The following is a 24,337-nucleotide window of genomic DNA, read 5'->3' as shown; positions in this document are numbered from 1 at the left end:
TCAAAATGCTGTAGTAATGTAAAGCATTGAGAAAACTGTGCTGCACACAAATTTTTTAATAAGAGAGCTCTTGTTCAGCTGTTTTCGGCTTCAGATTAAAGTGGCAGACTGGGTAACCAGGTGGTTGCTGGATTGAATCCCATTTCAAAATGCAAGATGATGAAGATAATGCTGCCTTCAGTTTATTTTAGTTGACAATACATAGCAAGATTTACATCTCAGCATGTTTTTGGTTGGTCCATCACTTTGTTTTAGACTGAAATATCTCAATAAGTTTTGGATTTGGGTTGCCACGGCATTTTTACATTTTGACATTTAAAGTCCCCATAGGATGAATCCTATTGACTTTGGCAATCCCCTGTCTTTTTCTGTAGCGCCATCATGAGGTTGATATTTTGTGGTATTGAGTCAAATTTCTCAAATCAACTGTTGGATCCTATCATGAAATTTGGTCCAGAAATGTAATTCCCCTGGCATGTAGGCCAAACAACTTTGGTGATCCCTTAACTTCCCATAATAGCGGCATCATAAGGCCAAAATTCAAATAATAATTTAAATTTAACTAATACTTTGGTAATACCTGCAAAACAAATGGCATTCCCATAAGCCTTAGATGTACGGTATTTAGTGCTAATTAGCTCATTTTAGCATGCTAAGCTAAAGTAAACTAAAGTAACACACATTAACATGCTAAACTAAAATGGTGAACCTGGTAAACATTGTAAGCATTGTGAGCATGTCAGCAAGCTGACGTTAGTATTTAGCTCTGGCACCACTGCAACAAGTACAGCCTCACAGAGCTGCTAGCATGGCTGTCATCAAGGATAACACAATAAAGACCAGAATCTCCATTGTGATATTGTGATACCACATTAAGAGTAACACAAGGATACATTTGCAATAAAAGTATTATTTTACCATTTTATTATCATCAATAAATCCCATGAACAAAGCAACAATCCTACACAAAAGCAGGTGTAGTCACAGCTCGAATACTGTATAAAAGCTTATGCCTACAGAACTCCATAACAGAGTCATATAGCTGCATTTGTTGCAGCGATATGAGCTTCAGGGGATTTGCTAATCAAAAAAATCCTTTGCCTTAAACAACCCATTGCTGACTGCAGTTCCTCAGAGACCAATATTGGACAGCTACAGATGCACTATGCAGCTCCCAGTGTTTCTGCAAAAACAGCAAGCATACTCCAATACATAAAGGCTATAAATGGGAATTTGTTCAGTGTGTACTCTCATATTGTAAGCAAAACATGCCCTTTTGTCCTTCCTGCCCACCTGCTTAATGGAAACACTGTGCTGCGCCAATGTAACACCTTGGGAATCATTGGTACCGTGTGTGTGTGTGTGTGTGTGTGAGAGAGTGTGTGTGTATATGTGTGCGTGTTGTGGCAGTGGAGCAAAGCCGCTTGTGCCGTGTCGTTCTCTTCCAGATGAGCGGCTGGGTGATACAAAGCAGACAGGCGTCGGCCAGGGTCGGAAGGTAACTGTCACGGGCCCATCACCTGTGTGCGCACCCACAGAGGGGATCCTAGAAAGAGCACGTCTAGACACATTTCCTCACGCTGTTCCCTCATGAGTTACTCTGGAGTCCAAGTGCCCCCTGGTGAGCAGAAGGGATAAAAGTCCCTGAGCGAGATGAGTTATGGTGGATTTAGCACCGCCTTTGTCATCACACAGAACTTGTGTACACAGATGAAAATCACACAATCTTCCAGTCTATTTATAATTTTAAACCCCAGGTCACCAATGTACTACACTATTCATATTAATATTCAACATTTTCTATATAGCCTACAGGTACATGCCCTCCTCTTATGCTCCGTTCTGGATATAGATCCAATGTAGCATCAACGACTACTTGCCTCGGGAGAGTTATAGTGCTTATTCCAGCAGACAGAGTGGGGAGATCACATGAACATCGGATCCCAGCGGAGCTGTAGCTTTGGCTGCTGTTTAAAGCCTAATCAATGAAAGAAACATGACCCATGTCTATCTGTTGTGTATTGACAAGATGTTTCTGGGAAAACTGCATGCAAAGTATGATTCAGGAAAGAGATAATATATAGAAAAGGGTTTACACAGATATATTATCATTTGTAAATGTTTTACAGCATTTAATGACTACATTTAACAGCTGAACAAATTGTTGAACAGACCAGTGGCAAAATGTAACAGCAGCTCCATGGATTCAGCTTGCTGACTATGGAGATTTGACTGATATAGCCACAGGCACAGGCTACCTTCAATGTCCAAAGTCATTAGTGATTCATGTACTACTAAAGCGCCGCTCCAGGGTACCCATTTCCTTGCATTACTGTCTACCTTCCACTACAGCAAATCAAAGGCCTATTCTAATGCCTCTGCCTATCTCAGTATACTCCCGAAATAACACAGGTGAGAGGGCTCAGGGGTATTTGATAGCCAGAATAAAATGGAGAGAGATAGAAGCATGCCACTTTTGTGGTACATTTGAAAGCAGCACAATTTATTATCAAGAACGAGAATATCAAACAAGAGAGAGGGGAAAAAAGTTCATCAGTTTCAGTTTCTGCTGCGATTTGATCACTTTTTCAACACAGAGAGAATTACTTATTAAGCTTAGAGATTCTTCCATTTACGCCTCTAATTACAGTTTTTCTTTTTTTTTGCCTTATCGTGTAAATATAGAAGTGCTCTGCTGAAACCAAAGATCACAACAGTAGTTATTAAGAGGCTATTCAAAGGGGTTTTAAAAGTTCTGTAAAGTGCTTTATGCCCCTTTTTTGTCCTCATCCCCGACAAGGCAGTGGCTCCCTTGAGTCCGCTTTGTGATCAATCTAGGTTCCTCATTGCCAGTCGAAGGTGCGCTTCACCAGCCTGAAGAAGGTTCGGTTGTGTTCCTGTAGGTAGGTGCGGAGCTGCTGGAGGACGGTGCTGTTGACAGCGGGGTGAGGACGTCCCTTAGACTCATGCAGACAGCGCTCTCGACCATCACTTCGGATACAGTAAAAGCCCTTGGTCTGGTTGAAGTAGAAGTTGGAGGATACTATCCTTGGGGGCAAGTTCAGAAAACGTTCCACCTTCTGAAGCTCTGGCAAGGGGTCTCGTATCAGAGCATCCCCATCTACGATGTGGATCTGTTCCAGGGGGAAGTGGCGCAGCCAGTTGCGCATGTGCACGTCGTACAGGCTCCTCTGAATGGCCTTGTACCGGATATTCAGTGCTCCATTGCGCACTAGCAGGTTCTCAATGGCTTGCACCGGCTTGTGGTTCTCCAGCCGGTTGAAGTACACCTGGGTGTAGTCGGAGATGACCCGCTCGGACGGGTCTCGCAAAATCAGTAGCAACTTTATGGACGAGTTCATGGCGCAGATGCGTTCTGGTGCGAGGGCTGACGTAAAGTAACCTGGAGTCTTCTCCACTGTGATCTGGTTAGGGTAAGAGTAGGGCATCAAGTCACGGTACCACTCAAAGCCCTTGGCATAGTTCTCATCCCAGTCAAAGAAGTGCACCTCGGTGGCAGCAGCAGCAACCTCAGGGTGTATGTCTAGCATCTCCAACAATGCTCTTGTGCCCCCCTTGCGAACCCCAATAATGATACTGTGCGGGGCTCTTTTACTAGTCCCTGGGGGTGGAGAGGAGGGTACATCACCAGAGACATCGACTGGTAGTCCAGGATCAAGGTCCATGGGGTCCAGTGTTATGCCAAATCCTGCCTGGACAAGCTCAGTTGGGGCAGCGTATGTCTGGAGAACCAGAAGAAAGGCAGATGCAAGGAAACAAGCCATGGTGATGGTACAGAGAGTGGAGATTGGCTTAAGAGATGGAAGCGGAAAAAAAGGAGACAATGGTTTAGCTGTGGACCAGATCTGTCTTTTCGAGCTCAGTGATAACAAGAGCGGTGAGAAGTGCAGTCTTTGTCTGCCATTGAATTTGAACTGGGGGAGGAGGAGAAATCATCGGCAGTCCACAGCACATCTGTAGAGAAGAACAAAGACAAAAAGAAGGAGAAAAGTCTTTCAGATTTCAGGCATATAAAGCAGAATGAATGTCTGTATTATACTGAAATGGCACTTTCCTCATTCCCCTGAAAAAGCAATCCGACCATAAATACAATCCATGTCTGTTATAAGTGTATCATCTCAAAAGGATAATCTCAATTCATCTTTCTTTGAGTCTCTTTTCATTTTTCCTTGTCCCATCTGCTTTATTCTCTAACTCTATAAAGTAACTTTCAATTGATACTGTAATTTCTCCGGCTGAAAAACAGTTAGCCAGACAGCTCGTTAGAAAATGTGTCTGAAATATGCAAGTGAGCGCTCATTCCTCCTTTACCGGGTCAGAATCCAGACTCAAATCAATAACAGAGAATCAAATCATGGCATTTGGAGACTTATAAAAGGCAAATTTATTGCAGGAAATCAGATGAGTTCTCACTTCTAGATGACTTTGATTTCCTATACATGACAAGAAACATCAATACCATGGCAATGGAATTCAGCAAACACAAGAAGAACGATATAGAGCATTAAATTAGACTTATAATGTTGCAGAAGAGGTTTCACAACCACAATTGCTGTCTTGTCGTTTTAACGTTTTTTTACATCGGCTGTTAAATAATTGTAATATTCACCATGTTTTCTTGCCTTCGATGTGCTCTTGTCAAATTGTTTGTGTTCCTTAACCAAAAAAAAAGAAAAACAAAAAAAACATGTATAAAAATGTTCCCCTGCTCTGCAGCAGGAAGCCATGAGCTGAAATAGCAGAAGACATTTTGTTTTAAATGTCATGGAATTCATAAAAAAAATAAAAGTCTTCAGATACCTTCACGTGGAAAACAAGCTGCGAGAGCTGTTGCTTACTCTGTGCTAGTCAAAACAACAGGGCCAGGCTATGCAAACACCCAGCTTCAACAGCAAAGGTCATGGTAAGGTAATCTCAACATACAAAGATATTCCCTGCCTGGGTACAGGCTAACACACACACACACACACACACACACACACACACACACACACACACACACACACACACACACACACACACACACACACACACACACACACACACACACACAAACTACAGAGTACTATTCTGGATGCATTAGGCAAGCAGACTGTGTGTGTTCAGCACATACATATTACTCATCACTTATATTTGTATAGGCTAAAAACAAAAAGGGTTACAGATCATTTGAACTCCAAAACTGGTCTTCTAACAGAAGTCACTTCAACACACTGTGGTGGGATTTAAGCATGCAGGGGGTGATCTTCCTACCAGTAAGATGCTGAATTACTGTGTCATTTTTTTGTAGTCTCTTATTACATATATTGGGGTTTAAAAAGGTTAGTTATTGCATGGCTTTTATAGCAGCAGGAAGGCTGGTTTCTGTCCAATTTTCCCATCGGAAAAAAATAGGAAGTCTGTTTCTGTTTTGTCTAGATAAAGAGAGGCTGATGAAATAGAATTTTCCACCATTGTAAAAGAAAGGTGTCATTTTACAGTAAAATAAGAGCCACAGCACTCATTAGAAATTGATCAGAAAACATCTTTTGTTGAGAAACTGTCAGTCAATAATAATTAAAGAGGATCATTGATGCGTGAGGCATGAATAAAACTACTTTTCTGAAATCTGTGTACAGTACTCGAGTGGTTTTTAGTGATCAACTGTTATTAATATGGCTCTGCTTGCAGAAATGCTCACCTCGAGTACAGTTTAATCACCGAGGTCCCTCTAATTAAGCGAAGTACGGGAGAAGTATGACTACCAATGTGCATTTTTTACGATGTCAGTGGCCTTTCTCTCACCTTTCAGAGTCATTCAAGCGTATAAAGGCTATGACACATGCCCCTACTTCACACTCCGGTCTGTGGCTTGAGTGTGGGACTGGGCCTGTGAGCTGACCTGCCCTTCAGGGTTGTGCAAGGAGGCGCTTATGTGCTGTGACAGGCGCGCCTGCCTGTCAGCGCTTCCCTGGCAGAGAGCTGCCAAGTCCAATGCTAACATCCAGGCAGCCAGACGAGCTTTCTGTCTCATCCAATTCCCCCCACTCCTTTCACAACACAGCACCACCTGGAAGGAGTCATTGTTTCACATTCCACCAGGCCTTATTGCTTTATTCAGCACTTGATGTATATCTCTCCACCTTTTCACTCTGCACATGGCAGCACCGCTATCTTGCAGACCACTTAACCAAGACTACTTCTACTGAACAGTGTTGGACCAGTGGAAGGTTACAACACATTCTTAGTCCCAGAGCATCAAAAAGCAACGCTTGGTCTTTGGCATTTGTTATTGAAGAAAAAGTCTCCTTTAGCAACGGAATGCTTGGTTGGGACTCTTTGCGTCACTTTTTGGCGCTCTGGGTCTGGACGTATGTTTAACTGACTTGCACCCCATGAACGGGACAGTTAGGAAAAGATCGTAGGTGGGGTTAAAAAATGTATGTTTCAGTGACACGTGGGACAAGAATGGGACACGAACCCCGGTCTCCTGGGTGACAGTCCTGTGTTGTTTGACCCATCCACCACCCCAGCCAACCTTCTTATTGGGATTTTCAGTCTTCCATACTACTCACAAACACTATTAATACTATGCCATCTTACAAAACCGCTGTCGAGCTGCTGCTCTGCCCGGTGCGTTTCATACAGATGCTAAAGGGGGGATTTTTGTGTCTGTATCTGACGCTGAGCGTCAGCATTTTACAAGTTGGTAGTGAGAACCGGTTGAAAGTTACACAACCCAGGTTGGCAGAGAGGAACTAGGACTCACTGAGACTTGGTAGTAGGATATATCACCTGTGTGTGGTAGCTTAGTGTGAGCACTGCTGCTTCACAGCAAGACAGTCTGGATTCAAATCTTGGCTCTAGTCACTTTTTTGCATATGCAGTTTGCATTTTTTGCTCCTGTGAATTTCCTACAGGGATTCTGGAGGTGCACCATCTTAATCCCCTACAGGTGTGAGCATAGAGATGCAGCCAAACCAGAGCTGGCAAGGTGAAACACAGATGAAACTGAAAGGTTAAAGTGTTTCTACCATTTGATCAATGTTTGTATAATTGCGCTTAGCAGTGATATAAACCAGATTATTAACTAGGTATGCACAGATCTGATACACTGGATCCGTATTGTGCCAAATCACTAGCATTCTTTCAGTCACAACAGGCCACTGACTGTGAGTTTTTGTGCTGCAACCATCTCTGTCCTCACGTTAGCCTTAATAAAAATGATCCCAGTCACAGTGATGTTTAAAGCTGCAAAGATTAATAGATTACAGTAGTTGTCAACTATTAAATGAATCGCCCAAGTATTGAAAACAGATTAATCGGTTTGAGTCAAAAAAAATCTCTGATTCCAGCTTCTTAATACCCTGGAAATCCAGAGTTCTCGCGAGAGCACAATTTGAATTTGCTCAGCAAGTCAGTCTGGCATTGAGTAACGATGCTCAATAATTATGCCCCATGTTCGCCGAGCTGCACCACATCACATCGAAGTATCTGGTATAGCCGGGCCAGAGGTGAGCTAAACAGATGACAACAGTTTAATCTACCAGTTAGCTCCGCTGGTAGGTAAGCGTATGAGGCTCTGGATACGTCACCCCGTGTATTGTTGTGATTGGTCGTAGTGTTATCCAATTGCGTGCAGCGAGATTTTCAAATGCATGCATGCCACCCCTCGAATTGGGCCATTTTCATTACTCAATGCCAGACCCTTAATCTTTCGGATTTGGGTCTGGGTTTCCAGGCTAGCTTCTTTTGCAACACTAGAGAACTTTTCCCGCTTCGGTCCCCCTACAGGTTGGAAGCGGAATTGTCCATTACATTACATTATGCAAGTTTGCGAGATCGGGTAGCGGATCTGTAGTTCGAATGAACTGGACAATGTAATGTAATGGACAATTCCGCGTCCAACCTATAGGGGGACCAAAGCAGGAAAAGTTCTCTAGTGTTGCTTTAAATGTGAATATTTTCTAGTTTCTACACTCTGTGACAGTTAACTGAATATATCTTTTAGGTGTGGACCAAACAAGACATTTGAGGACATCATCTTTCAAAACAATTATCAAAACTTTCTGATCGAGAAAATTATCGTTAGATTAATCAACAATAAAAATAACCGTTAGTTGCAGCCCTAGTGATGTGTACAGACTTGACATTTCAGGAAAAGACAACAGTGTTGGATAATCTGTATCGGCAAATAGTGAGCATTTAGGTACTGCAGCTGGTATCTGGACGAAAAATCACTTAATTCCTAATAAGAACAATTAATCCCTCCTGAATCACAGTTAATTCCAAGCTTTTCTTTCAAAATGGCTAGACATTGGCATAATTAATATTTCACAGTTTGGGAATGAAAGGGGATCAATTTGAGACAGGAAGCAAAGGGCCATTCATCAAGGAAATCAATCGGTAGTGACTTGACCGCACTTTCACTGAATGAGATTTAATGTGCATTAGCTCTGTAATTGGCTAATAATATGCTGTAAATGCCTCCTTGCCTTGCACACTGGGATATCCTTCTTGACGTGTGAATATAATTGTTATAAAAAATGGAACTCAGTACAGACAAAGGCATTATTGCTTTCATAACAAAATCCAACCTGTACCGCATTCCCACTTGAACCCGCGAGATAGAGCCTCCCCACACTAGAGCTGCACTTGCCAACCATTATCTGGGCTATAAAACTTGCCTTTCACCGGAGCAAAAAGTGATGCCTTCCGCCTGAGCTGACAGCTCTGCCAACTGATCTGCACTATTCATTATATCCCACCAGGCTAAGAGGAGGGCTCCACAGGTTCTCAGTGGCACAGGGAACCAGGTTCCCACTAATTAACCCAAACTGCCGCCTCTATACATCTACAGAACAAACCCTCATTCATATTCAGCACGGACCCCTGCCATTAACTGTGGCAGGCAGCAGGTATTGCACAGGGCAGCTTTGTTGTTCTAATGGGCGCTCATTAGAGACGCTCATACAAAATCATTATTGCTGCAATAAAGCTTGATTGCAATGAGTAGCTTTTGTGGATGGATTGGATTGATTTCAAGTGAATAAGTTAAAGGTATTAATCATGGTTAGTATTCATATTTTCATCGTGGTCACATTTTTTTATAGAATTTACCGTTGGCAGTTGGAGAGTGTTTTGTTTTCGAAGATACAACATATGTAATCTGAAGTAGAATTGAGTGCAGAGACAACCTTCCTTATCGCCTGTTTTTTTTTTTCCATCTTGTTTCTGTTTAACTAGCTCACAGCATTGTTGGATGATCTCTTGTAAAATACAGTGACCTCCCACCCAAAAAACTATCACTTGGGATGCAGAAACGCACTCACCATCATTCTTTTTTTCTCTGCTCTTTCCCCTTTGCTCCTTCTTCTTTTCCTCAGCCATTCTCTCCAACAGGCCCTCAAAAACCCAGTACAATATATTACCCACCCACACACATCTAACTGTAGCTCTGAAACTGTACTCCCACATACTGGATGGGTTTTAAATTATGGATGCATTTTTGTTCACAGTGGGATTCCTGGCATGGATTTATTCATTTCTGCTACAACAACGCAAGACTTTAGAATGGAGAAAGAGAATGGAGATGATCTTTTCTTCCCTCCTTAACCTTTATTTTTAGATGAAAAGATGCATCTAATACAAACAGACACTCTGGTTTCATTTTTCAGGGGGCATATAAGGTGTACACAGAAAAGAAATAAGTGTTTAATATCCAAAACTCAAAGGAAATCAGCATGCAAGGGACACCTTGAGCACTGCTGAGCATTCCAATCCTCCTACAAAGCTAGTTTGATCATAATGTGAAGAAATAATGAGTAAGGTGTCCCCATCTATTTACATTACTGGTATATCACAGCCACTTACTGGTGAGTAAATAGGTTGGAGGTTGTGGTTGCTTGAGCAACAGCGGTATTTAACCCACAACTGCCCTGTGGAGCCAAAAAGTGACCCACCATAAAAGAGTGGAAGCTCCCAAGACACATGACAAGTGTCAACTTCCATTGGATAAAGACTTAGAGATACATTGGTACTTACAAGACTATGTTGGTATTAGACCAGAAGGGGCACACCCAAAATGATCACAGAGTTAAATCAACACGTCTCTTAAACAATTTCAACAAAAACTGAACATTAATACCTTCATGAAGGGAGGATGTATTGCAGGACTGTTGGATTGGATTTTTGTTTTTGTTTTAGCTAGGTGTACCTAATAAACTGGCAACTGAGTGATAGTCAGTAACACTCTCCTCTGGGGCCACCTGGTGGATAAGTATCTCTAACTAATATTGTATTCACAACATCAATGTTAGCAGATGAATGAATGAATAGTTTGTGTCGATCAACATACAAAAGAAGAAACAAAAAAACTTAAAATACAAGACACAAAGGTAGTTTGCTATGAAAGAAGAAGAAGCAAGAATAAGCAAAATAAACAAAGACTTAAATAAATACCCTTGTCCGAAATGGAGTAGGAGGAAGCAAAATGCTTTTCAGTTCCTACCCTTTTTGGAATGTCCATACCTTTACATCTTTAATTACAAAAATAATCCATCTATCATTACTCAATATGCAATACAACCCTATAATAGAAAACATCGCCGAAATCCCCAAAAAAACATTTGCCGATCAACTGATCAACTTTTTGTTGTTACTGGAATGATACGGGCATCTATTTTCCATTTAATTAATCTTTCATTTTTCAGTCTTTCTTAGGTTGAGGAACAAACTTTCATGTGTCTACCTCTACATGTGTGTTTAGGGGGGGACAATGAAGCTGTGGAGCCCCACAACCGGAGTCTTACCCCCTGGTCCATCATTGATCCCTATTCAACCCACTGTTCATCCCCTCGTACTTGAGTCGCAACATTTCATCCCACCCTTCAATGGCTTGGTCTACTGACTATTCATTGTCTCATGCATCTGATAAGACTTATTATACATTTGTTGAATGATGAAAACCTGCAACTAGACTTTTAAGCGTCTGAGAAGTCCATAATGCCATAATTAGGACAGGTGTTATCTAATAGTGATATAGACGGTTCTATGTTCCACCTCAGCAACATTTCACACGGTGAAACTGAAGATGGAGATACAACATGTCCTTGTTTTGAGCAGAAATTACACTGCAGCTCTGACGGTAAGCAATAGTTGGCTATTTCGGGAGCACATGAGTAACACAATGACCTAATCCACACCCACTTGTCAGCAGAGGCATTCATTACGGACTTCAAGAGGAGGTAATCTGCCATTTGCTAGCACAACCAGACACATGTAGCCCCAGGCACTAGTTACAGTGTTTCAACTGTGATCTTCTATACAGTACATTGAGTTAAACTTTCACAGTATAGCACTCTTTTCAGCCCTTTTTTCCCCTGCAGAGAGGTTCAGTGTGCAACACAGTCTCTTCCAATTACCAATCCTTCTGCCCACTGCCATCTGTGCACAAGTAGAACATGAGCCACCCAATTCGATAAAGGTCTGTTGGAAGGCCATTGGCAAAATCTGCATAAAGATCTGTATCAACAATGGAAACATTCTCGGTTTTCCTGATTTTGGTCAAACAATCCTGCATCGAGCCACAATGTCATTTTGCCGTCGCATTGATCCTCCAGTTACCCAGCCTTAACACACCATTGTTCAACTGACACGGATCACTCTAGCAATCTCTTTCACCCCCGCTGCATACCCTGGCCCAGGCTTCCTCCTATTTAGCGCTGACATTTGTCAATGCTCTGAGATTTATTTCAAGCATCAACTGACATTGTCTGGATTCCCAGGAGGCATTTTCGCAGATAAAATAGGCTGACTTGCTCATCACCCTTGGATGAGTGGAGGCAACCAATCCCAAGGATGCTGACTCACTCAGGGAAGTGTTCCGTGGTCTGTCAGAAACAACAAGACTATGAGAAAGAATTCAATCAAAAGATGGCCTGATGATCTTCATTCAGCCTGCCACTTCTGATAAAGCACCTATGCTTTTCACAGCGTCGAGATCTCCCCGCAGCAACAGCCTCCTCATCACCGGCTCCGAGACAAAGCTAATTCTGCTCCACTGATTTAATGCTACTGTAATTCTTATCATGCTTTTCCCATCAAGCCTGTACTCGTTCTCACGATGAGTCTGATCTCCTCCACTGAAAGTAATTGCACCAGTTCAGCACAGAGGGAACACTCGATCAAAACAAATGCTCCGACTTTACTCTCTCTTCTCCTTGTACTGGGTCTAATCCTTTGAAAAGCCGATGCTGTTCTGCAGTCTCGCAGGCAGGCATCCTGCAAAACTGCAATATATACACATACATTATGGATGAATTACTTCATCAAATAAAAAGCAGGGCATCTTGTAATGAACTGTGAGGATACTCTTAATCTTTGATGAGGCCTATCTGATGAATAGTTTAATGAGAAAAACTATGGGAAGGCCTGCTGGGAGCTGACAAAGATATCACAATTGTAATGAGGAAAGTGCAGACAAATGCATCATGTTTGGAGACTTTTATGATTGTGTAGTGTTGTTTATTAAACTGCATCAATCTTACCGCTCATGAACAGCATTAAGTAACACATCAAGTGCACTCTCACCTTAGCATAGCTTTGAGTTATGCACTGGGTAAGCTGTACTCAAGGGCAAAGCATGTAATACATATTAAAGGTGCAGTAAGCAATGCTGCGCAAAGATTGTTGATATTTGAACACAACTCCAAATCCAAAGTATATATGCAATATGTGCAATAGGGGCATGGTATTTTCTTCGAGAAGGTCAACTAAGATATCCTGTGTTTATTTCCCCTAACTACAGCTGGTGTGTGCAGTTCTACATAACTTGGAAAAGCTCTCGAGCTGTGGCACGACAGCATGCTATTGGTAGGCGCACGCCATAGATCTGCCAGTGTTTTCCTGCCATCGCAAATATGTATTCAGCACTGCAGAACTCTAGGTTTTTGGACCTTCTGCGATGTGCTGTTGGCTGCCAAGCGATTCCACAGCAGGCTGCAGCTAGCGAGCGGATAATAATGCATTCAACTTAAAGCCGTTTCCCACAGGGGCGTCCTGTGTTTGCTCACATCAGAGGTCCAAGCATTATACAGTTAGATGTGTCAGTACTGGTTATCGTGCTCCATGCTGCTGCAGCAGCGGGATATCACCGGCACACATAGTAAACACACAAGAGGGAGCACCCTCTATGTGGCCAGATGTAGTGTGGAGCAATGGAAGTACAGGATAAAGCCTGGCAATGTACTTCTGTCAGACTTTGCCTCTCACCTTCCGTTCTCTGTGTTGCCGTTCTCAAAATCCCTTCACTTTGGGAAACAACAACAAACTTCGAGCTAGCAAGCTACAGACTGAAATTGGAAATTGAAGAAAATGTTGATCGTGCAACAAGGCAGGCCTGCTTTGTTCCTTCAGGGAATGATTGTAAAGATTTACAAAGAATATGTTTATGAAATTTACTATCTAACTGGGACGTTTTGGGGCCGATTGGAGGGGATTTGCTATGGAACAAGTAAACACGGTGACACACTGGTAAGAGCAAATTATGTTTACCTTGTATTCAACTAATTTAAATAGCTTACGTTCCTGTATTGTGTGAACGGTTAACTTCATTTAATACTGTATGTGGCGTTTTCTTTTGTGGGGTGCAAATGTTCCATCAAAACAAGTCCTTGTTCCCAGGACTATTTCGCAGAGCCACCGTCGCTGCGTCCGGAGCTTCGCGATTGTGATTGGTTTAAAGTGGCCATATTATGCTCATTTTCAGGTTCATAATTGTATTTTGAGGTTGTACCAGAATAGGTTTACATGGTTTAATTTTCAAAAAACACCATATTTTTGTTCTACTGCACATTGCTGCAGCTCCTCCTTTCACGCGCTGTCAGGTTTCTGTTTTAGCTACAGAATGAGACCTCTTAACTTCTGTAACATCTCTGTTGTCAGTCGCACATGCGCAGTAGCTAGGTAAGGATAACATGAGCTGGCTCCAACTTCGGCCTGTACAAGGCAGGATTAGCCGGGATACTTCTTCTAAATGAGGGCGCACTTCCAAGTTTGCGTGGAATACCTGCAGAACAGGGACATGTAAGTAGTTCTATACAATTTATTTAGTAGATTAGGGTGAATTTGTCTGTGTTGTAGCAGTGTTTTGCCATTGAGAACGAGCTAGCATTCTAGCGCTATCATGCTAGCCTTAGCATGATAACGGTTAGCCCCCTAGGCCCCTCGTCTCGGCTAGTGATGTAGAAAGCTGTGCAGATTTTGAACTGCTTGTCCGGAGACTGAAGGCAGGATACATTCAGAAACCTGTATCTCACTCAAAACAGCATGGATGGTTTTTTTTCAAAGTTTGTATGCGTGTGGAAGCACCAGAGACACAAAATAACACCCCAAATCCCAGAAAAAGTGATTTTTTTTCATAATATGGGCACTTTAAAGAAATGCAAACAACTCAGAGAGTTTTTTTCTGCTATCCTGAAATGTATCTGTGGTGTAGCCAGCCCTTACTTCTTACTACACAGATACACAGTGAGCAGAAGAGAGGCTGGCACAAAACAGCATATCTATAGTTTCTTACTGACAATCAGAAAAGTGAGATCTAGTTGGAGAAAGTCAGAGAGCAGACATCAACTGACCCCCCAGAGTACATGACTTGACTGTCACATGAGTACACAGCCAGGATTAGATTCATTGGTGTCTGCAGTACGTGCGAACGACAGATCAATGAAGCGTAACTGTGAGTTATGCAGATCAGGAATGGAAAAGAGTATCAGACTGACACAGACAGCACACACACACACACACACACACACACACACACACACACACACACACACACACACACACACACACACACACACACACACAAACATAGTCTGGAAGGTCCTTTAGCCACAGCAAATGACCTTAAAGTGGAACTTACTCACAGTATCAAGCTACCTCATCTGCATAAGTGAATCAAGTTGTCGCCTCACGTGCTGCTCATTGATTGTAAAACGATCAGAGGGATTGAACTGCGTAGGTTGAAACTTGCCAAGTCATTCTTTTAATTGTGTTTTGTAGCAGGCATATCCATGACATGTCATTAAGGATTGGTTCACACTTTTTAAAGCCTGTCTAATATGAGCCCATATATATATATATATATATATACTGAAACAGGTTTTGCTGTTATCGTTTCTCCATACCAAAGTTAGCCTTTCAGCACAAAATGTCTTGCTACTAACCTCCCACTGCAGCTCAAGATAGAAACACTGTATAACCACATATTTGCCATATCTAATTATATACTGTACATAAAGCCTGGAACAGAAGAAAATATACAACTTATGCACAGTAGTGGGCTCATGAAGTAGATCTTGCAGAGCATCAAGTTGCCTAGTGCATGAATGTTCAAACGTACTTATGTAAACACACACGTCTCTTTCTGTTTGTCCGCCTCTCTCTCTCCCCTCTCTCTTGCTCTCCCTCCAGTCTCTCCTTCTTTACTACTTATTTTGAATACCTACAGTATCTTCCTAATCTGTTAATGTTGTACTTGTACAAACAATAACTTCTATTATAATTTATTTTGGTCTGAAAGGGTTTTATGTTGAAATGTTAACTTTATGTAACCCTACCTGTATTTACTCTTTATTGACTTGTTTGTTTGTTTTGTTTTATAGTTTGTAACCTTTTATGTATATATTTTGTTAGTGTCAGCACTAGGAAAGTGTTTATTTAAAATGTGTCTGAATAATCCTATAATGGATGGGCCGTGTAAGCGGCCAGACACGGAAATAAAAAAATCATTCATTCATTCATTCACTGTCCAGGGAAACACATTTCACACTAATGCAGTCTGTATGACGACTGTGGATTTTACCCCCCCCCCCCCCCCAATACTTACACTGTAAGTGCATTAGGAAAGGGATCTTTTAATGTCCAGTACAAACAGGAGCAATTATTACAGCAGGCAAAACCTGTTTAAATGTTCATATGGGCACCTGACTATTGCGTCTAGACAGACTTGGAAAAAGTGCAATCTATGATTTATAAGTAGACGAGTATAAATCATGGTACATTTAGAAAAATATCTGTATTTATATAGCGCTTTTCTAGTCTTAACGACTACTTAAAGCTCTTTAACATAGTACAGGAACCATTCACCAGTCACACACACTCATACACTGGTGGCCGAGACTGCCGTACAGGGTACCACCTGCTCATCAGATAAACTTTCACACACATTCACACTCCAATAGCCTTTTGAAAAATAGCTTAACAAATATATAGGGCTGCAACTAAGGATTATTTTTCTTTATCAATTAATCTGTCAAGTATTTTAGGTCAGGAACTGGGTTCTGAGGGCGCAAGGTGACATCCTCAAATGTTAGCCCAAAATAATATGACACACACAGAAATAGCAAATCTTCACATTTGAGTGCCATTTTTGCTTGATTAAGCAACAAAAAATGATTAACCGAGTATCAAAATATTGTTTCCATTTCATTTTCTGTCGATTGACAAATGGGCTTCAGCTCTACAAATATAGAAATGTATTCTCATCATGACCATCGACGGGGACACAAACTATGCTCAGCAAATGATGCTGAGCACAGTTTGTGACTGTGCACAGTGGCACCTTGGAGGCATATAAAATCAGTGGCCAACTTTGAGCAACATCCTTGTAATTTCCTACAGTACTTGCAGGGCAAACTAGATCGAAAGGGAAGTGTTTATCTATAATAACAATCTCCATCTGCAGCTCCATTTCCTGGTGCCTAGTCTCCGCCTCTGTGGCAGGGAGGGGGTTCAGAGGTCTGGCTGGGCAGAGATGGGGGAGGATGTCAACCATCATAGCAGCATGCGGCTGTCCTACGCTCTATCATTACATTGTTTACAGTGTTTGCCTTTTCCACACCACTGTCAATGTGGCACCAGGCAGCTAGTCGGCCTTAGCTCAGTGCAAAATTTTCACTCTGCCTGAGAGGAAATGGAAAGTGCCAGCTGGGCTCTACATCTGCTTTTAAGCCGAGTTTCCACTCCTAGCGAGGCTGTGTTTACACATTTTCAAGGAAGGCTAACCACAAGTGTTGGCACTCTCTCTGCTACTTTTTATTTTCTCCTCTTGTTCTCCCTGGCAAACATAACACTAGCAGAGTTTCCAATGCAATCCTACCGTACACGTCTGGTGTTCGGCCTGCATGGCGAGGTGGGATTTGTCATCATTTAAAATCACTAGAGCACGCCGAACTGAGATGAGGTTAGGATAAAAAAAAATCGTTTTTTATGAAGTCACTCCTGTTAACTGAATTAAATGCACATGGAAAGGAAGACAGAGTTGTGAGGTGAGATGCATGTAAATAATTCAGACTCATTTAAACAGCTGGAAAGACCTGTCTCTGACTTAATGACAATATCCGTGCATGTGCAGCTCTGGGGGATGTGACAGAATCAGGTTAAAAAGATAGAGGGAAAAAACATCATGTCACTTCAGCAGGGTGACTTTCATAGCAGAGCAGAGCATCGTCGCTGTGGGTATGAACCCACAAGCGAACGTTGGAGGAACGTTGGAGCCCTGGTACGGCTAAGAGCAGTGTTGGAGAGTAACGTGTAATGGCGTTACGTCATTTAATTACAAAATAAAGGTATTTGAAATCTGTTACAGTTACTGGGGAAAAACATGTGTAATTAAATTACAGCTACCTATGAAAATGTTCATGATTACATTTGAATATTTTCTGTAAAAAGCTAGGCTATATGTTGAATACTATTCGTTGTGTTGCTTTACATGTTTATCATGTGCACAAAGTCCTCTTTTGCCATTTCCAGCTAAAGTTTGATGCTATTCTGATGCTTTTGATCGGTTCTCCTGTTTGAATTTTTAAGCGCCACCAGTCAGACAGTTACATTGGCTCCCAAGCTGTCATTAAAAATTTTGAAAAGTAATCAAAAAGTAATTAAACATAATAAGTGACATTACTTTGATAAAGTATTTTCACCACTATTACACTTTAAACAGGGTAACTTGTAATAGGCAACCTATAACATTTCCAAAGTTTCCTTCCCAACACTGCTAATGACGTATATGTAGTATTTTATATCCCCCAACGAACCAGCACTCTGTGTTTAATCCTTAAAGCCCAGGCCTAAGATGATCAACATTTCAACATTTATTTATTTCAAGCACAAGACAAGTCTTATCAGAACTACATAACAGCATATAGTACTAGGACTTCTCACTGTCAATTTCATCTGTGCCATCATGATGCACCATTCTTCATGAATAAGTCATCAGTCCCCCACGATTCCCCTTTGCTCGTTCTCCATGGCCCTGTAAAACCAACGGAACTGTTTATGGGAGATAAGAGCCAAAGGAGGTCGCAGGCCCAATAACGCCTTTTATTACCCCACGTTCCGCAGCAAGGGCCATTTTATGGGTGAATTTGCTGAAGACGAATTCTTAATTAGAGAAGTTTGTGGACCCGGCATCGAAGGCCTAATGGGGGGATAAAAAGAAGCAGCAAAAGGGACATCTGCAGGATTGCTTGTTGGCCTGCTGTGTCACTGACTCTTGTAGCAAAAGGTGAAAAAAACAGTCTTGTTTTGTTCTCACAGCAATATCAATGAAAAAGGGCCTTTCATGGGTTTGTGAGGCTTGTTTGGTTTGGTGTGAATACGGTGTTTGTCTAGACGAGTTGGAGTCCTTTGGAAATTAGCTCAGGTTATTGATTTTCTTAGGGGCTTATCTTTATTAAAGGAGTCTACCTTGTCAATGGAATTACTGCCTCAGCCATTAAGGTCAGCTGATTCTATTTCCCATTATTGTAATTTCCTGCCCAAGAGACTTAAATGGCTTGTGGTTAATAGGAAATACATTGTTTTGTCCGGAGATTATTTGAATAGTCAACAAGATAATATAGAACTTTTGTTTCCTACACTTTAATAACCAATGGAACCCTTTTGTCATCTCGTTCTGGTATCATGAAGTGCCACCTTTGACAATTATGAACAAGGTGGAATGTAAGGGAACTAGCTCAAATGTTTAATCAGCCAACTGGGCAGACATGGTTTCACCAGACCAGACCAGATAATGACTAGGACCCTGTGTTCCCAGTCGCCTGCATATTAACTGAGGAAAAAAAGGCAAAAATGAATTACTCATTTTCCCAGACGGGGGAAGAGGGCTCTCGTCCTTGGTTGCATAATTTTAAAACTCCATAATTATCTCAACTCCATAGCAACAATGAAGCAAGATTACATGCATTTTCCTCTGTAGGCTCCTCAAAGCAGAAACAGATTGGGACTGAACACAGTTTGCCTTGGTGAGAAAAATGTAGGTGTGTGACCCTCTCAACCTAATTCTCCTTACAGTAAAAGCACGGCAAGGGGTGGGACAGTTTTCTGAAGTTAGCCCAAAAGAATTTGACAGCTTAATTTAGCAAACAGTGGAACAATGGAACATTAGTGGAGAAGTGTGATGCCATCCTCCCCTTCTCTGCTAATCAACCCCTGCTGTAAAGCCTAGATTAACCATCTTTCACTTCATTTGGAAAGAGGGTTGTTTTGGGGTTTGCCTGATTATATCTGTCTCGAGCACACATCATGCTTCTATTGGTATTTAACAAAGATTAGCTTTAAATTGCTGATTAACCTTTGTAATCCTGCGTGCATATTGAAAATGGCTTGCATGTCTTTACCACAGCCGCACAAAAGAGAAGCCGCATTATCGTTCAGGGAAAATTGAGGCTCGCAAAGCAAATGAGGCAACGTTATCTGCCTGGTGCTTGGCTGGATAATGAAGACAAATCGTCAGACTAGAGAGCCATGTCATAATGAATCCGAACCGATGAATTATTTTGCTTACTTGGCGTGCATCTTTTAATAAACTTCACTGTGACCCTGACAAGCAAATTGCCGCCCATATCTTGCAAAGAAGCAGACTTTACTTGTGGGAATGAGTGGTTGCTATTGTTTAGATAGCTGTATTAGGGAATAATCAGACATTAAATGAGTAATTTCTCCGTATTTAACTCCAACTTGGGAGGTAATGGTTTCATTTGCTGGGCAATGAGTTTTCACATGTGGTGTGCTCCTTGCATTAAATTACAGGCGGATGAAACTGCATCTGTTGCTCTGGAAATTACAGATGCACACATGCCGCTGCTCGAACTTCTCTGTGCAGAATACAGTTCAAAGAACCTCTCTAGTGACTTCACCCATTTCAGGAAATAAAAAAAGTCAAATCGACCTCACAGAATAGCAGTGCTTTAGAGAGCAAAGTAGGAATAACAACTGGTTTCTTGTGTTTGACACAAACAGATCTGCACACTGAACCTGGGGAACAGGAACTGGGGCTGGTGGAGTAGACTGTTTGCACATTTCTACATTGTATATAGTACATAATATTACACTTAAATTTGAAATGGGGGAAGCTGTTTTTGGTAGTTCAAAGTGCTAGACTTAAAACATCTATATTTGATTAAACTGATGATTATTTATTTATTATTCATTCTATTAAATGTCAGAAAAAAGTGAAGAATGACCATCACAATAGCTAACACATCTTCATAGCTAAAAGACAGAATAGGTTGATTGCCAGTGACTCCCAAAGCGACATTAAGACCGTTATATTTACTGCTGCACGTTGGCCGTTTTAAACAACTGACAACGGTGGAAATTTTAATCGTGACATTGTGAAACGGAACTTGTTATGCTTAGGCAACACAAATACAGTCAGGTCCATAAATATTGGGACATCGACACAATTCTAATCTTTTTGGCTCTATACACCACCACAATGGAGTTGAAATGAAACGAACAAGATGTGCTTTAACTGCAGACTTTCAGCTTTAATTTGAGGGTATTTACATCCAAATCAGGTGAACGGTGTAGGAATTACAACAGTTTGTATATGTGCCTCCCACTTTTTAAGGGACCAAAAGTAATGGGACAGATTAACAATCATAAATCAAACTTTCACTTTTTAATACTTGGTTGCAAATCCTTTGCATTCAATTACAGCCTGAAGTCTGGAACGCATAGACATCACCAGACGCTGGGTTTCATCCCTGGTGATGCTCTGCCAGGCCCCTACTGCAACTGTCTTCAGTTCCTGCTTGTTCTTGGGGCATTTTCCCTTCAGTTTTGTCTTCAGCAAGTGAAATGCATGCTCAATCGGATTCAGGTCAGGTGATTGACTTGGCCATTGCATAACATTCCACTTCTTTCCCTTAAAAAACTCTTTGGTTGCTTTCGCAGTATGCGTCGGGTCATTGTCCCTCTGCACTGTGAAGCGCCGTCCAATGAGTTCTGAAGCATTTGGCTGAATATGAGCAGATAATATTGCCCGAAACACTTCAGAATTCATCCTGCTGCTTTTGTCAGCAGTCACATCATCAATAAATACAAGAGAACCAGTTCCATTGGCAGCCATACATGCCCACGCCATGACACTACCACCACCATACTTCACTGATGAGGTGGTATGAGCAGTTCCTTTCCTTCTCCATACTCTTCTCTTCCCATCACTCTGGTACAAGTTGATCTTTGTCTCATCTGTCCATAGGATGTTGTTCCAGAAATGTGAAGGCTTTTTTAGATGTTGTTTGGCAAACTCTAATCTGGCCTTCCTGTTTTTGAGGCTCACCAATGGTTTACATCTTGTAGTGAACCCTCTGTATTCACTCTGGTGAAGTCTTCTCTTGATTGTTGACTTTGACACACATACACCTACCTCCTGGAGAGTGGTCTTGATCTGGCCAACTGTTGTGAAGGGTGTTTTCTTCACCAGGGAAAGTATTCTTCGGTCATCCACCACAGTTGTTTTCCGTGGTCTTCCGGGTCTTTTGGTGTTGCTGTGCTCACCGGTGCGTTCTTTCTTTTTAAGAATGTTCCAAACAGTTGATTTGGCCACACCTAATGTTTTTTTGCTATCTCTCTGATGGGTTTGTTTAGATTTTTTCAGCCTAATGATGGCTTGCTTCACTGATAGTGACAGCTCTTTGGCTCTCATATTGAGAGTTGACAGCAACAGATTCCAAATGCAAATAGCACACTTGAAATGAACTCTGGACCTTTTATCTGCTCCTTGTAAATGGGATAATGAGGGAATAACACACACCTGGCCATGGAACAGCTGAGCAGCCAATTGTCCCATTACTTTTGGTCCCTTAGAAAGTGGGAGGCACATATACAAACTGTTGTAATTCCTACACCGTTCACCTGATTTGGATGTAAATACCCTCAAATTAAAGCTGAAAGTCTGCAGTTAAAGCACATCTTGTTCGTTTCATTTCAACTCCATTGTGGTGGTGTATAGAGCCAAAAAGATTAGAATTGTGTCGATGTCCCAATATTTATGGACCTGACTGTACTTAGTTAGGGTTAGTAAAACATCAGGGTTTGACTTGGTGCTGGGCAGTATGCCAGTTTTTACCATCATTTCTGAAATTATATGAATTTTTTAAATACTGTAATTCCAGTGCATTGCTGCGAAGAGTGCTACGGCAAAACAAACTGCAAGTGAATTGAGAACGGGACCCATGTTAACTGCGTACCCTTCTCACTCATGGTAGTAACTTTATAACACAACAATTAATAACCCACAACTAACTCTCTTTAACAGGATACAACACTATAGCACACAACAATTTGTGATATAATCAATTTGTAACACTAATAACTGTACATTTACCAATTTACACCGCCGAACATTATAGCTGCTAGCTAGCCAAGTAACTTTAGCATAAAGGTCTGCTGTTCTGAAGTTTTTTGTTTTTAAAAAAATCTGACTTGATAACTGTACATTTATCAACTTACACCGCCGAACGGCATGCTGGGTAACATTATAGCTGCTAGCCAGCCAGGTAATGTTAGCATAACAGTCTGTCAAGCTGGGAGAGGCTCCTGTTGCCACTGCACCTTCAAGAACAGAGAAGAAATATAGAGGATGAAGAAAGATAGGAGATACAGCAGAACGTCTGCTGTTCTGAAGTTTTTTGTTTTAAAAAAAATCCGACTTAATTTAGCCACTGTTGCCACGCTAACGTTACTCGTCGTGCTAACATTACTCATTGCGCTAACGTTACTCGGCCGTGCTAACGTTAAAGACATTTCACCTCAAGCACGCAGCTGAACAACATTATGAACGCAATAACAATCCACCTACGGTCTCGCTACAGACCGTCGAGTAAGACGGGTTCAGAGCAATGATTAAAACTCTGGATTTAAGATGTCTTGCCTTGCAGAAATAACGTTATTTAAACGTCACATGACAGGGGAGCTACGTTCAGTCGCCCACTTTTCTATAACAACCTAACGTTACCTGTGGTCCAGGTAGTGTTTATACAGCAATCTTAAAAACTATTTTGTTTTGGAAGGAAGCAATGTTAAAATTGTTGGTATGTATATTTATTTAATTTAAGTTTATTTTACAACTTTTGCACAATAAAAATAGTTCAGATTCTGTAACTGTTTCATGCATTCTCGATATAACGTTACTGTATAGTTGTTGTGGAGCCAAGCAAACTCTTTAGTAATAAAAGCTTTTAGTAAACATGATGACATTGAAATGTTTTTTTGTTTTTTTTATTCTATGCACTCCTGGCAGTAGAATAAGCCATTATAAAGGCCCAGTCAAGCAAAAGAAAGAAAATACAGTGATATACCTTGAAACCGCCAGAATCTTAAAAGATACCGTGATACAAATTCTTGGTCATACCGCCCAGCACTAGTTTGACTTAAAAGGAGTAACATAAAACTACTAAAATGAGGACGTTACGTGACGTTACGAATGTCACTGCGTCACACACTAAGGTCGGTAAAACTCTTTAACTTTATTTCAAAAACTGACAGTTGGCTTTTGGTCTCACATGGGACACAAACCCTTATATCCTGGGTGAAAGTCCTATGCTTGTTTGACCCATCCACCACCCCAACCTACCTCCTTACCCGGAATTAGGCGCTCAGATACTTTGTCAGCTTACTTTCTTGTTTGCTCTCGCAATAATTACTATGGCCACGAGAGGTTGCTGCCTAACAAAAAACGTAAATATGCGTCGTTACAAACTACATGCACAATCCGCTGATACTGTTGTTTTCTGGGTCAGGACGGTCTGCAATTGCCTAAACCCCAATAATATTACTATTTTTTTTACCGTATAAAAGCCAGAAAATATTCACAATTCAGAAGCTGAACTTTTGGCCTTTTTGCCTGAAAACTACAACTAATAAACTAACAAAATTGTTGCTGATTATTTTTCTGCCTATTAATCGATTCATTGACTAATTGCTTCGGCTCAAAATACATGAATAGGACTTATACTCCTCGTCAACTTCCCTTCAAAGCTATAAA

The 24,337-nt window shown here is 41.4% G+C and overlaps 1 protein-coding gene across 1 annotated transcript in view; it reads right to left on the bottom strand.

Moving 5' to 3' along the window:
• Window positions 1–901: 901 nt before the first annotated feature.
• hs3st1l1 (heparan sulfate (glucosamine) 3-O-sulfotransferase 1-like1) overlaps window positions 902–24,337 on the bottom strand; it is a 38,718-nt gene continuing 15,282 nt past the window's right edge. The window contains exon 2 of the mRNA XM_078273589.1: window positions 902–3,975. Within this exon, the coding sequence (XP_078129715.1) occupies window positions 2,844–3,785 (942 nt within the window). The 5' untranslated portion in view covers window positions 3,786–3,975 and the 3' untranslated portion in view covers window positions 902–2,843. The remainder of the gene's footprint in view (window positions 3,976–24,337) is intronic.

Source organism: Sander vitreus, chromosome 17, assembly GCF_031162955.1.
Source record: "Sander vitreus isolate 19-12246 chromosome 17, sanVit1, whole genome shotgun sequence".
NCBI classification, from domain to species: domain Eukaryota; kingdom Metazoa; phylum Chordata; class Actinopteri; order Perciformes; family Percidae; genus Sander; species Sander vitreus.
The sequence above is the reverse complement of the archived record's forward strand: the minus strand, read 5'-3'. Positions and strand labels throughout refer to the sequence as shown.